This window comes from Gallinula chloropus (assembly GCF_964237585.1).
Source record: "Gallinula chloropus genome assembly, chromosome: 21".
Classification (NCBI taxonomy): Eukaryota; Metazoa; Chordata; class Aves; order Gruiformes; family Rallidae; genus Gallinula; species Gallinula chloropus.
This window is the reverse complement of record NC_140106.1, coordinates 4,628,594-4,644,279: the sequence shown is the minus strand read 5'-3', so window position 1 is coordinate 4,644,279 and position 15,686 is coordinate 4,628,594. Positions and strand designations below refer to the sequence as shown.

Below are 15,686 nucleotides of genomic sequence, written 5' to 3'. Positions count from 1 at the left end.
GTAGACAGAATTAAGGCGATGAAGGAAAAATACAGCTATTCTGGATATTGTAAAAGAATGCCTGGGAATGCCAACATGAGTCCTTAATGGAAATACATAAATAAAGAGCAAGTGCCTTAAATGGAAACTAGTATCCATGCAATACAGTCTGTATTTACTAAGTTTATTCCAGGTTTATTGTGAAGTTTCAGCTTTAAAGTAGAAATTTTTTTGTTGGAGGTTGTTGTATATGCAGCCAGTCAAAGAAAAATCATCTTTGTGAAGCCTGTTGCTGAAGAGAATTTTGTGAGATATATAAGCTTCAGTGATACATAATACATTGTGAAAAATGCAGCCTTCAGAATGGGCAGCAGTACAGTAGCCAATCACTTTATTCACAGTGAAGATCACTGGTATCAATAGAGTTTGGTACCACAATAAAAGAACTGGCTTTTTTACCAATTTTGCATGTAGATGGTGTAACTGATTGCTTAGTAACCTTGATTTCCTATTTGGCTTCTCTCTGTTTTCCAGCACAAAAGCTGTCAGCCGTTGCCACTCGCCGTTTGTTATAGAAAATGACAAACATCTGAATCAGCTCCGGGAGCAGCTAGTCCTTGACTGCAACGCTGAATGGCTAAACTTTTTAGAGTGAGTTGACAAAATAGACTCATTTTTTATTATTTTATTTATTGCTGTAAGAACAGAAGAAGAAAGAGTTTTATCTTAACAAAAAAAAAACAACCAAAGGAAAAAACGCAGTTGATAACTCAGTTATGCTGCCCATGGTAAAATACTGTTCTTCAACATAAAGCATTTGAAAGCGAGACCTTTACACACTAAGTCCTGAAGGCAGCAGTGATGTCTCTAGATTTTAAAATTCTGATGACAGCACACTATTAAATATATACAGTGGCTCTCAAAATTTGAAAATTGAGTGAAACTGAATCTAGTACAGTGTAACTGCGATGAGAATAGAATTTATTATACAACAATTGCAGTGTTACAGTTTTTCAGTTAGGAATGTTCAGGGTGTTTGGGCAGTTGCTTGTGTGAGTGTGATTCTCCCTACCCCTGTATGGAAAGCGGCCTGGTGAGCACTTCTGCTAGCTCCTTCAGCACCCTGGGATGGATCCCATCTGGCCCCATAGACCTGTGTATGTTAAGTTTAAAATATATTTCTCAAACTTCTGAACACCTTTAATTTTCAGGTGTCAGGTTACAAATCATTGCTTTACTTCCAGGAATTACTAGCACACTGAAATTATCCCTCAATTCTTGCAATAATAATTAACTCACTTGTGCTTTTTTCCATACCACAAAAACTTCCTTCTGAAATTGCCTCACTGGATGTAACTGATGCCAAGTTTTGCCTCTTGGTAGGAACCCAGAGGTTCTGTAAACTTTATTAGAAACTGAAATTCCAATTCACTCTTCCAGATGTATTGCCTTTGCAATACCATAAAAATAGTTACATTATTTTTTTTGTTACTATATTAGCCATATAAGTTTTAGTAGACCTTTCTTTACTTAGATCTGCTGCTTTTCATGTTCACTTTGATGATTTCAATAGTGTCATATGATAGCAGCGTACAGCAAGGAAAGATGTGTAGAGAGTGATCTTCCCCAGCCCTCCATTTATTTATTTATTCATTTTTGCTCCCTTACTTGCTTTATATTCCCCAATTGTATCTTTGAGGCTAGGAGTGGAGAGAAATAAATTCTACAGTACTAAAAGAATGAACTCTGCTTTCTCCTGGTAATGTTATTGTTGTACTAGGGGCATCGGTACCATAAATGGAAGGTGAATTCTTGAATTTTCTATTGTACTTACCATATTTTATTGATATTGTAGACAAATCCTGTATTCAGGCACTTCAGGGTTTGAGGGGTTTTTTTATTGTTTGGAGGGGGGGTTATTTGACTGTAACTTACAGCTGAAGTGAATTGGCAGTTGCGATTCAGCTGCCACTGTGATAAACAGTGGCATTTTCAGAGACCTTATTTAGGCAGCAGGGATCAACTGTGGACCCTTTATATGCTATTAAATGAGTTTCATTTTGCCGCCTTTTTGTGCTTAAAAATAATGCCCTGTTACAAGGGAAGCACGAAGTCTGCTGTGAGCAAGATTGTGTCCTCATACTGTAAGTTAATACATTGCTGGGAGATTTGAATTCAGAGTAATTTAGAGACTGTAGAGAGCTCTGTGAGAAGCATGCATGAGGTGTATTTTGACAGTACATTCCTATCTGTATGAAATGATTTTTTTTTTTCCTCTTTTCTTCCTCCTGTTATTTTCCCCTGTTTTGGTGTAGCCATTTCAGTGAACATTATCACCCCGTGTCTAAAGCACTTGGTCACCTAGCAACTATCGACTGTCTGTTCTCATTGGCTCAGGTGGCTAAACAAGGAGACTACTGCAGGTAATAAATGTTTAATTTTTATGTAAGATTTTATAGGGAATTATGAGAGAGCTTTTTAAATAAATTTGATTTTAATATGTGTACCGTGATAAAATGCATTATTGAAATTGTTTGCAGTAGTTTCGACTTAATCTGATTTTGCAAAGCGGCACTTCTGGGCTTAATTCAAGTCTGTAAACATTGCGGTTTAAATTTGACATCTCATGTTTGTCTGGTTTTCAAACTGTGTGTGGTTGGTAGATGATATCTCACAAACATAAATAGATGTTGGACTTTGCATGGAAATTTTTTTCCTCCTATTTCTTTTCTCCTCATCAAAGTCTGACTTTATAGTGTAGAATACCTAAGATTTTAAGGTGTATGAGGTATGTTTCAAAGATGTATTTCAGGTAAATAATAGGTAATTAGAGCCAGCTTCCAGAGCAGGGATGGTGCCTTACCTAGGAATGTGTGTTAAATCTGATGAGCTGTGCCCTTCCCTCTGTGCAAGACCCACACGTGCACACCAGGCACCACAGCCTGCTGCATTCTGCCATGAGGAAGCATGAACCCTTAAGGCTTTCTGCCTCAGAGATTGGTCCAGAGCTGGCTCCTGAGTGTGTACAATCTGCAACTTGGGTCTTCCTCCCCCTCACAAACCCACATCCCTTGCACCTACACAGAGATAGTCAGTCTTATTGGTGTGTTTTCTTCTATATCACGAGGTCTGTGTCCCCAGAGAGACTCGAGGCTCGCTGAACCACTGCTTCAGCTTGCTGAGTGCTGTCCTAGAGATTGGCATTTACTGTTTCTGAGGCTTACTGTGAACACCCTTGTGAGGGCTATCTGTTTCCAGTCCTCAGCCATTCCTTCTTCCATACAGTCCACATACTCCTTTTTTGAAAAGTGCTGTGTGGTTTTTAAATGTCATTGTGGGGCTACATTGCAAGTAATTGGGCAATTGCTTATGTATAACCATATGAATTGGTAACATTTGTGACCCGTGGAAATAACAGCAAATCATGTATTAAATGTGTGTGGATAAAGGGAAATCCACTTAGATATCCTTCTGCATTTATACAGCATTAAAGACAGTATTGATCACTTCTGGATTCTTGATCATGCCTGCTGCTAATCAAAATCTCTTTAAAAGTAATTGCTCGTTTATTTCTGTATACTGAGATGAGAAAACAAACTGAAATTTTATTAATTCACTGTGCAGTGTTTAAATAAGTCACTGAATTTTAAAGAGTGGCTTAGAGCTTATAAACTGGCAGGAAGGAGACTTCTCAGTGAAACTTCAGCTGCAGGGAAGGTGTCAATAATTAATTTTGGAGGACTACTGAAGGAAAGACGGGACATCCATATTAACCAACTCGAGTATTTCGGGAGAATGTTTTTTTGATTGAGGATTGTTTCATATCATCCTACCTGAGGCAGGTAAACAAGTTGTGAGGTTGGGAGCACTGGTGCTCCACATGGTTGTTGGAGAGTAGTAAGCATATCTTGGAGTTTCAGCCTGTCTCTGGAACCCTGCTTTGGGAGACTCAACCCTGACATGGACAATGTAAGGCATTGGGCTCCCAGGACACAAAGTTAGATGCCTAACTGGTGTAGGTAGCCCAGAGATCATCATCTGAAGTTTGAGTATCCATTCTGCAAGCAGTGAGTTTGTTTAAGGAGCACCATTGAAAAGATGCATGAATAAAGGACGTTATACATTCCAGAGCAATTTCCACCCCCGTCCCCCAGTTCTCTCTTACTGCATGACATGTGATGTGATTGTCTAACTGGGACAGGGAAGAACTTTTAAATGACTGTGGCTGAGGGCCTGCCTCTGCAAGCCCCATTGTGTGAAACCAGAATAGGCAGAGTCAGCAAGGCTCATGGCATCTGAAACTCACATCATATTTCACAGTTACGTGTATGGAGGCTTGAGCAGTTAGGATAAAGACAATTATGCCCAAAGTAGAGGGCAGAATTATAAAATGGCAAATGGATCATTCAGCTGTTATGCCTCTCTTCTGAATGCAAAGTGGAGAAATCCAGAAGGAAGTGCTTCTAGGGATGTTCTCCCTTTTAGGACTATCATATTACAGCTCCAAACAGCTTACCAGTTCATCAAATGGAGGGTGACATTTCCTTTCTTTATCCCAAAGGCCTAAGACTCTGTCCATATTGGTTTAATCTCAGCTATTCAACTGCTGGAAATATCTTCGTGCTAAAAAGAAACCAACCCACACCATTCTTAACTTGCATCTCTTTCTCCAGTGCATTGTGCTCCTAATATGTCATTTATTTTATCTCCATGTTCTTTTCAAATTGCATCATCATTCTTCCACTCAGGAAAAATCACGCTCCTCGCGTCTTTTCTTCCCTCCCCTCTAAAGTCCATCCAAAGTGTTAGTTAATTTCCAGTAAAAAAAATATGTGTCTTTATTCCAGCATTACTCTTTTACTCAGCTGTCGTCACTTTCCTAAATTACTGCTCTTATTTCAGAGTGATTATACTTCTTGTGTAACAAAATGTTGCTGAGACATGACACCACATTTACCTCTCCATTGAATGCTGCACTTCAGTTTGCAATGAAAAAGTAAATTTAAGTTGCAAGAGAACAAAAGGAAATCACAGTCATAATTTAGTGGAACATGCTTCTTTTGCATTTTTCTCTCTGTGAAGAGCACACAGCTCTTGGAGGTAGAACTTTGTTGATGTGAAGATGTATAACGTGGAATTACACATGTATGACTAGACACATAGATAAATTTGTAGCTAAGGTGGAAGCATTAAAGGCAAAACTTTTTACATGGTTTGGAGATGAGAGAAGAAAGTAAGTAGTATTGATCTGGTTTGCATACTAATCTCTGAAAAGGTACTGTCATTTCAGTATGTCAACTTAAATAGTAAGCTCTCTCTATAGACTGTTATGGTTTGATGACTCATATGTTTGGAAGTTGCTGTCACATTATGAGAGCTGCTAATGTTTATAGGAGAGTTACAGCTCTGTCATACTGTACTCTTTGATTTATGTCATTTAATGTGTTATCAGTCATAATATACAAAGTTGGACAATTATTTTTCCACTCCCCACACTAGTTAGGGTTTAATGCAGTAGCAGGTTGGACTAGTTCAGCAAGATCATTCTGAGAGTATGAAATGTGTCTGCAAAAGGTGGCACTTGCAGAAGCCACTGTAGTGGTGGGAAGAAAGCAGTCCCCTCCAGTTTGCGTATTTTTGCTACTGCTTGTTCATTTTGTAGTTCCTAGTATTCCTTTAGAATACAACTAAACAAACGAAAACATTCCCTAGGTAGTGGAAAAATGAAGAATTCTAAAATTTTGTTACCCAATCTGCTAATACTTTTTTATCACTGAATGAAACCAGGGAAGTCCTTAGAAATATTTGACAGCATTAATTAATTTTTGTCATTTCTATTTTTTTCCTACCCTTCTTCAGGCTTTAGCTGCAGTACTTCTAAGTAATCAGTTACAATGAATGTTGAAATTAATGTCTCTTCCTTTCTGCAGACCAACTGTGCAAGATAATCGTCGAGAAATAGTTATAAAAAATGGGAGGCACCCTGTGATTGATGTGCTACTGGGAGAACAGGATCAGTATGTTCCAAATACCACTAACCTTTCAGTAAGTACTGAGAAATGGTTTGAGCTTCAGCATCATCCAAGGGGGGGAATTTGGCATCTGCATCCTGGCCACGAAGTTAAAATAAATAATTTAATCATACAGCTTTCTGCTTGGTTACATTTCAGAGAGATATGGCTAGATGTGATCACATCTGTTGTGTCCTTTTTCTGCTATCTAGCAGCCAGACACTCTCTTACAACGTTGTTCGCTTTTCACGGCATTAAGAAAGATCACAGGATCACAGGGTTGCAAAAGACCTTTGAAGATCATCAAGTCCAACCAATCCCTTCCTAAGCTAAAACAGATGATCTCAAAACTAGGAAAATAAAAGTTTAAAGTGGCTCTTTTTGAAAAACAAATTAATAATTCCAGGGGTTTTACCAGTGTTATCAGAAGAAGTCTACATTTTGTCATAACTTTATGTGAGATTAGTGGAACTTTTTAATGTTCAAATGCACAACAAATGTTTCCATGTCTTACAGGCTCACTTTCCAAGACAGTTCTAAGATAGCTCAGATCATTTTTGGTGGTATTACTTTACTATGTGTTTTCCTTTCTTTCTGGAGGTATTGATTTCATGCAGCCTTTTTTAATCTGACAGAGCAGATTTGGAGCTCTGACTCTTGACTGTGTAGTGGCAAGTCCATTCTTTGTAGATTGCACACTGGTTGGAAGAAGCCTTTCATATTAACATATGCTAAAGATCCCCCATGCTTAGCTTGCAGGCAGTGTGTTGCCCCTAAGTCTCCTTCTGGCTGTTGTTTTCTGCAATAGAGAGTGATGTTGAGAAGTAGTAAGACTCTTGCTTGTTATTGTTGCCAAGTCGTCAAAGAAAGTGGGTAGGTTATTTCCTGACATTTTCTATGCAACATTACCTAAATTGCATGACCTACATTACCTAAAATTGCTATAAATACACAATTGCCACAGGTAGGAAGTATTGTCATATTTTACTTCACTTAATCTGTTTCTGATAAACATCTTTTATTTTGTTTCCTCCTTTTTTTTTTCATCAAAACCTAAATTTGTTTTTTTAAGTGGCATGCCCTTTTGGCGTTTTTTATTAAATATTTACCTTTCTGAACCTTTTTTTAAATACTGTGTTTCTGTTCTTAATACAAAAAATGCACTGAACTGTGTATACGTAACTGCTTTTTCATACAGTTGATATATAAAAGGTATGTCAGTGTGGAGCATGGGCTGTGATAAATACCATTCAAATGTGTATGTATTTCTCTGGAGATATTTTTAAACCATGTTATATACTGAACAATGATACAGATATTGTGCAATACATCAGGGAATGTTTTCAAAATTATTTGTCAACTCCAAACAAACGACAGATGGCATTTACAGAAAACTCATCATTTCATTCAGTAATCATCATGCACTTTTCCCTGTTAGCCCCATTCTTATGTTGGCTTTCTAAATACTGAATATTACAAAATCAACTGATCGTGGTGGAATCGTTTTTGCCTCTACTGTTAGAGTTCTGTCTTTTTTGAGAGAGGTAGGTGGGAACCCAGTTTATTAAAACGTGTCTGGTTTTAAGCTGATGTATTTGAATCAACAGTAAAATGCAATTGCTGTCATGTTTTCAGCTGAAATGTTGTCAAATAACTAACTTTAGGAAAAGCTTTCTTGCAGTGCCCTGAAATAAACATCTTATTTTTCAGTTCTCCCTCTCTCATCCAAATATTCATGGAAATTCTAACTTCATCCATAAATTCCACTAAGATGTTAGCTTATGGTTCTGTGCAATTATAAGGGCAGATGGGCTCTCTGGTCTGATGTTACAGCATATGTTCTTTCTGAAAGCTGGCTTTGCAAGCCAGCCACCAGTGTCAGAACATGGCTGGAGGGACCCCAGAGGGATACCAAACACATGGAAGAAATTTGTGGGTTCTAACAGATTAACTCATCCTGGATTTAAGTATCTGTAATTCTGTTGTGTTGAGCCAAATGGTGGTCCTGATGAAGTTTCAGTTGCTGTATTGAAACTATACCTCAGAGACTAGAATGTTGTGAGTTTTGTTCTCATGTAGTCATATGCATGTTATTACTTCCATTCTTTATTCCTGATAATGACATTTTTTGGGTTTTGACTTTATTGTGACTTCCTTATGGACAGGGTTTTGTTTTTTTTCCAGCAAAAGCTAAACAGTTTTCTGCATTGACCTAAGACTGATTCCATCCATCTTTTCTATGATGTGGATTATGACATGTGACATATAAATCTTATTTGCCTCCCTCTTAACAAAATGAAATCCCTGTAAAGATAATCATGTTTATTCCTCAGAGATATGTTGTTGTCATCACAGTGCCTGGTCAGTTCCAACTTCCCTAAGTAGTGTGTCTAATGTTCATTATGCTTGTCCTGTCTGACATGCCCCGCCTGTGGAGCAGTGAAATATGCTGACTTTTGGTTAGTTCATCAGTTGTTGGATTTCATTGTATGTATGTAGTAGAAAGTAAAAACTCTAGTTATTCAACATCCTTGCATAATCTAATTTCCTAGTTTTGATGCAGGCTGTGATAAGGCTTTATAGACTCGTTGATGAGTTTTAATTTTGTATTAGCAACTGTCTTCCACCAGAAGATGACAGTTTTATTCTGGAGCCATAGACCTACAGCAGTACTGTAGGGACTTTTACAGCTGAGACAAGCTCTTGCATCTGATTCATTTTTCTGTAAGATTTCAGTGGTTGGATGCACCAGTCAATCAGAGATTGGATACAATCTGCTCACAATATCTGTGTTGCAGTGAAGTATTGCCAAACTCAAAAATGTCTTGATTTCTTCTTGTAGCCCTTCTGTTTGAATGTGTGTGTGTTGTACCAAGGCAAGCAGTTATGAAGGGGTCTAGGTCTGATCTTTGGCTGCCAGATTTCCCCCCCATTTGGCAATGAGAACTCCTTAACTGGAGCAGAATCCAAATTAGGACAGCACTGGCTGTGCTGAAAGCTGGTGAAGTTCCCCCTTCAAATGAAATTGTACAGATGCTTCATGGATTCTCTTGGTTCCTTGATGGACCACGAAGGTTCTCCTCACTTTGTTTTGCTCAAGAGTAATGAAAGATGATAGTGATGCTCCTCTCTTATGAGCCTGGAGAGGACTTAGGAAGATTTTTGATACGTGGCATCATAAACTCTTGAAAACTGAATGCTGTGAAGGAAGCTTTTTCAACTACAGACTGTGTCCTGAGGGCTTGTCCTTTATCCCTGTAGGCACATACACTCAGCAGCCTTTCTTAGAACAGCACCATGTGCAGGACAATATGTTTCACCAATGTTTTATGTTTCCAGGGAGATGGTGAAAGGGTCATGATAATAACTGGACCCAACATGGGAGGAAAGAGTTCATATATAAAGCAAGTTGCATTGATCACAGTCATGGCACAGATTGGTTCTTATGTTCCCGCAGAGGAGTCGACGATTGGTATTGTGGATGGTATTTTTACCAGGTAATCTTTCAAACTTTGCTGTATGTTTATGAAAATGTTACTGTGGTGGGGCATGTGTGTGCACATCAAAGTATAATTTAATGTTTCACTTAGAGCTTTAGAATTTATATTTGATGTTTCCCTTTTTCATTTTAAATACGTGCATTGGTTGTTGGGTTTTGGTTCTGATTTCCTGCTAAGCTATGGTACTTGTTTTGGAGTCTTTGAATCTCTAAAGGATAAAAATGTTAATGTGTCTCTCTTGATTAAGATGCAGGTATTGAACATCATGTGTCTGAATGGACACCTCAGCCAAATTTATTCTGCCAGGTGATAGCCAAATGATGTTTCCCCTAAAATGAATACTGTCACCTCTAAAAATCAGATCGGTTTCTGCAGGGCAGCACAGTTGTAGATACAGTATTTGACACTGAGAATTTTGGGGTTTTGTCCTTTCTGTACTATCAGTCTTGAACACACTTCAGGTATTTTAAAAAAATTAATAATGGCAGTTCATTTCACTTAACATGTCTCATTTTCAGGACAGTGCTGAGTAATTTTTGAAGTCAAAACTTCCCTATTTTACTGTCTAATGTTTGCCAAGGATCATCCAGCTGGTTTTCCCCCCTTTTTTTTAGTCTGTTTTTGTAATCAGCAGAAGTTCTGTGTTACTGGTGGTACTGGAGATGGAAACTTATTTGTGGTTTTAAGTTTCACAACAATTATATATCTGTAGTAGGATTATTTTTTCTGAAATTCTAGTTCTGTGATGGCAGAGTGCATTTCTTAATTTTACAAGGAATCTAAATACTGGTCATTTGGGATTGCTTCATCATATAATGATGATATGTTCTTAGGCCTCACTGTGTCATGACAAAAATGAATGCAGTTGTGCTTTGATGCACTTTGGTGCTAAGCAGGTGAATAAATTAGAAAACAATTTCTGTTATCTTTATAAAATTAATTGGAGCTGAAAATTCAAAATGGTTACCTTTTTCCCTGTCCTGCGTTGAAAGTAATTGACTGGTTGATTGGATGAGCTTTTCTCAAGGGAATATAGGACACACAAGATCTGAAAAAAATTACAACATTATTAACAATTTGAACATTATTTTTGTTTTCCTTTGTAAGTGAACAGAGTACTTATCTTGTGTTCACACTGACAATTTCTAACCATACTTGCAAAAGTCTGTTACTCTTAAGCTTAATCTCCCCTTTTCTCTATTTTTATTTGGCTGTAATTGCTTATTTTTGCAGAAAAATTAAGAAATGTGACAGAGTCACTGGGCATGCCATTTCATTTTGTACCTTCTAGAAAGAGAATAAATTGGTTCTTATCCTCTACAGTACCTTGAAATTTATGTATCTGAGTTCCACCTGTTCTGCACTGCATTTCTCTGATTCTACTTGGCTTTTCTCTACATTATTGATATTGTTCAGATCTGTTCTGATAATGTAGTGTGGTTGAAGATAGAATTTATTCTTTCAGGTTTCAAGCCAAGCAGACACAGAGCATGTTACTTACTGACTGAGGTTTCAGACCATTAATTTGGAGCCCAGACAAATTCTAACACAGGGGATTGATTGATTTATTTTTTTCCCTTGTCTAAATTAGCTTTGGAAGCTCAGCTAGATATGCCATTCTTCATTTAATGTGAAATGTGTCAAACACCAGATGAATATAGTAAAGAATTACTTAAAATCTTGTCATTGTGCTGGCAATTAAGAGTAAGCTAATTGGCTCAATATTAATCAAGAAGAAATTGAACATACATTGAGATAGGAAGAGTCATGCATTAGTTAAAAGGTTAACAGGAAGGATAAAAAAATAGAAAAGAAGCTGAGCTTATGTAATGCATTCCTTCAGAAATCCAGGGTGGTCACTTCAGTTTGTAAAAGACTGTAAGTGGATCTGCTTGTCTGCATCTCTTTAAACTTTTCTCTTCTGTATAGTGTATTTTGAGGGAATTGATTGTACTGGTGGGACAGGCATTAACTGTGGTGTTCTTACAGGATCTTGACCCAGTTGTAGCTTTTCTTTCAGTAAAAATGCTTAAAATACTTGGATCATTTTGCTTCAGCCTATGGAGTATAGCCCTTCCTTGCTGTACATATCCAAGCGATCATCATCCATGCTGATGATTGTAGGTCAGTTGTCAGTGCTCTTTTCTGTTCTGCTGTGTTGGATTGTCAGTAGCCACAGAGTGGTCTTTTGTCCCCAGTCTGGGCATGCCTACTTCCTGCTTTGTCCACATCTTCTCCAAATCGTGAACTTTGCTCTCTGCCATGAGAAAAGGAGAAACTTAGCAGATTCTGCAACTCAGAGGGAAAACGTGTACAGAGACTGTCCAGAAAGTTGGTACCTCTGTTTTGGTTAGTTTGAGAGTTTGGGGTAGGGTTTTTTGGGGGTTTTTTTCAGTGTTCTGGGAAGGCCTTAAAGTATGTAAGTCTAGGTTAACGTGGTGTTACACTCATAGTATTTCTTAGCCCTAGGAAGTAATTGATGAGTAGTTTTTAATGCCTGGTTGGAAGAGAAAACCAATAAATTCAGCTACCATGCAAAATGTCTTACATTGTTTCTTTAGTGCTCTCACTGAACAGACATGTATAAAGCCTTAGAAAAAGTTCTCTGCTTTTGCCAAGAACTCTGCTCTAGTAGGGAATGAGCTTGAAATTATTAGATTTTTCTCTTGACTTGCCCCCAGTTTTGGTTTGGCTTTTTTAGTTGTTTTCTTCTTCTGTGTTTTGTTGTCAGAAGGGCACATCTATGCTGACCTCCTTTTTGCACTGCCACACCAGACCACATACATGTCTTTCTGGAGAATGAGATTTTTTTTGTTGTTGTTGATGATTTTGGTATCTTTTTAATCTTTAAAAAACATTGCATGGGAAGATGTCAGTTTCCAAGTTATTTTCTTCACTGCCATGGTGTGTTGTTTTCTAGCACCCCTGCTGTGAGGGATGCTTTACAGGCTGACTCTGAGGAGTTCTGTGCATAAGGAGCACCAACAGTTCTGCTGCTTGCTAAATTTTTTGAGATACTGGTGCTTTATATTGCAGACTCTTTTGTTTGTAGACTGCATCTTTGAAGTGTGAATTTATATAGATTTAAGAGGTTAACATTCATGTAAGATTTGATCATGTGTTGTAAGTAGGGTTTCCATGGAAATGGAGAGGTTGCTACTACGGTTATTCCTTTGGATCTGCCTAGTATTTATGTATGATAGCTTCTCTAAACTGGCTTTAAATACAGCATTATATTAAACATTTTTAAAGATGCAAAAGGAATTATATTGGTTACAGGTACGGTGAAAATAAAAGTGATTAATCTTCATTACTGGGTGTATACACACAGTAGAGTGCTAAGGCTACTCTGAACATTTCACAGTAGTGTTGAGCATTCCATCCTAAAGAGGTATAATAGGAGAAAATCTTCTACTGCAAAATGTCCCTAAGCCCAGATGATATGCTGTTACAAGTCTGTGAATTGAAAATTTGGAGGGGTGGGGGTGAAAAGTATTCAGCTCGTGTTATTCACGTAAGTATCTTGAGTGCTCTGATGGACTCTCCCAAATCTCACCATGTTTTATGCTTAAAAATAGCCTTAAGTGTTTCCATTGATAGGATTTTGTTCCTAAACCTGAGAAGAGGTTGATAGTGGTTGTTAGTAAGCAAAAAGTTTGCATTACTGTTTGGTGCTCCGAGCTTCATAACATCAGACTAAAAAAAACACTGAAATATTCTTCATATTGCTGTATTTAAAGCTGTGTTTAGCGTAGTTTTGGAAAGATCAGTGCTCAATTTATATTGACTTTCAGTGTGATTTGAGTACTTAGTTCTCTGATGTTTGAAAATTCCTAATCAAGTTTCTCCGTTCAGTAAATGGGTTGAATTTCTGCTTCAAATTTGAACATTCAATTTGTTCTTCTACTACAGTTATTCAAACATGGAAATTAACATGTTTGTGTTTGTGTAGAAAGACAAAGCAAGTGTGGAGATGTACATATGGAGGAACTAATGAGAGAAATTCTGTTGACCTAATCATGTGGTCAGAAGAGATGATGTTTAGCTGCTGAAGAAATCTGACCTTTAAAAGAGGTCTCACTTAATTACTAATGCAGTTTCTTGGAGCTAGAAAAGTACCTGTAAGTCACCAGTAGCTTTTCATGAGGGTCAATTTTCAAAATCGAGAATAAGAATGCTAGAACAACTTCAAGGTAAAATGTGTTCAAATAAACAAGGTAATTAATAATTCAAATTACTGAGTGCCTTGTATTCAAGATTCTGACTCAATTTATTAAATCACAAGCTGCCATTAGAAAGAATACTGTGAAAGAGGCCAACTCCTACCAACTCTAGATGATGGTGAAGGGACAAAGAAGAATTTCCTTCCTAGAGCGCCTACCTGCCTGGCTCTCCCTGTGTGCTGAATTAAAAGCAGTTTCACTTATATTCAGTGATCAGATGCACAGTCACACTTTGGTGACATGCATCTTCCAAGGACATTTAACACCATCAGTCAAATTGGGCTTACTGTTGAAGGTGCAGCTTCAGTTGACTGAGCTAATACATTGCGTTGTGCTTCAGTTTGGAAATTGCCTCTTGCAGGTTACGTGCCACATGCTTAAACGTTGCAGGAATAAATAGAAGCATCAGTAAGATCCATGTAGATTATCCTTTTGTGCACTTTGTCTCTTCTGAAAGTTATCCTGCTGTCTACTGATTCTCAGCATGTCTTTAATCTTCATGATAGCAAAGAAATATAGAGTTTGAGTTGTCTATGGGGGTGTATTAAGAAGAGAGAGAGGTGGTGGAGGTTGGCAGTACAGGTTAGTGAGTGATAGTGGTGGGTTGCCTGGGTAAGCAGCAGTTTAATGCTTTTGCTTTATGTAAGACATGCAGTTGCCTGCACTTCCAGGCAGTTGTCTTGGTAGAGGCTCTGTGCATTGCGTGATCTGTATGAAGGTTTACAGAACTTTGTCCTACATTTTATCCTTGTAACAGATGATTTAAATGTATTTTTAACATGGAGGGCACTCCTTATTGCTAAATCTATAGCTAGGAGATACTCAGCTCAAATTTCCCTGTGTATCTGAAAATGCTGTGAAAACAGATGGTAGTTGTTCACCTCAGCTGGGGAGGAATGGTTTTGTTCTTCTGGCTTGTATTGAGTGTCTGTATACAGGGTCTTTCTTATAGACAAGGCCACAGTGGAATCCTGAATCCGTTCTTGGGCTTAAGTGACATAGCTGTGTCACTGGCTTGTCTGTCTGTCTTTGTATAATGATTTTGAACATGTGTAATAGTTGCTCATTCAACTAAAACTGGAGTGCAAAGATCTTCAGGCAGCTGATCTGTAACACGTCTGTTTGGCATAACAAAGTTGCAGAGCCATATAAATTAGGCCCTCTGACTTTGAGCTGTTGCCATCATACAGTAACTTGATGCTTCTGATCAATGCAGCAGAAGCTGTTTCCTGCTGAGGTACTTGTGTGTGTCCCTGGCTTGCACACAGCCTACTTGTGTTTGCAGATATGGAAACCAAGGGAAAGCATCAGGTTCAGGCTGAGCTTCTGAAAGGTGACTTTGAAGGCAGTCTTCAAACCTCTGCTCAGAGACCTACCTCATTGTCCTTCACACACAGGACACATTTGTGGTCTTTGCTTTCATAAGGAGAGAGGGGAGGCAGAGGAAAGGAAAGGATGTTTTTCTATATTGGTTGAGAACTGCCAGCCTCATTTAATACTGAAATAATGAGGCAAATTCATCCTCCTGGCTGCTGGCCTTAGTTGGGTCGTTTATTTCAAGTCCAGCATCCAAGATCCAGTTCCAGCCACATACCTCGGCCAGGAGTGGTGGTTCTGAGTTGATCAGGGGGTTGGTAAAGGGAAGGAGTTTTGATTGCTACAAGGAACAACAGTGCTATTGAGATTTGCCAACTGAAGATCAACTCCTGCTATTGAAAACTGCATTTCAGGCCCAACCCATGGTAAGCATCAGCTATGTCCTCACAGCTGTTAGATGTGGTGACAGAGTTCAGGGGCCTCTCTCACCTCATTGATCTTTTTCAAGTCTAAGAAATCATCTCTGAACAGGCAGGCTTTACCCTTGAAAAGACATCCCAGGTGGCTGCATTGCTTGGTTTGCCATTGCAGTGTCATTGAGCAAGACACAGCCAGTCAGTCACAGACCAGCACATCACTCCAGCCTGGATTTTTTA

At 38.3% G+C, this 15,686-nt stretch overlaps 1 protein-coding gene and 1 pseudogene across 2 annotated transcripts in view; both read left to right on the top strand.

Moving 5' to 3' along the window:
* Nucleotides 1–15,686, top strand: part of LOC311199751 (tubulin polyglutamylase TTLL13-like) — a 138,294-nt pseudogene that overhangs the window by 86,141 nt on the left and 36,467 nt on the right. The gene's annotated exons all lie outside the window — the stretch shown is intronic.
* Nucleotides 1–15,686, top strand: part of LOC311199716 (DNA mismatch repair protein Msh3-like) — a gene marked incomplete at its 5' end in the record, with an annotated part of 81,301 nt that overhangs the window by 46,552 nt on the left and 19,063 nt on the right. The window contains 4 exons of the mRNA XM_084273851.1: nt 514–630; nt 2,295–2,402; nt 5,910–6,024; nt 9,330–9,487. Coding sequence (XP_084129977.1) covers nt 514–630; nt 2,295–2,402; nt 5,910–6,024; nt 9,330–9,487 — 498 coding nt within the window. The remainder of the gene's footprint in view (nt 1–513; nt 631–2,294; nt 2,403–5,909; nt 6,025–9,329; nt 9,488–15,686) is intronic.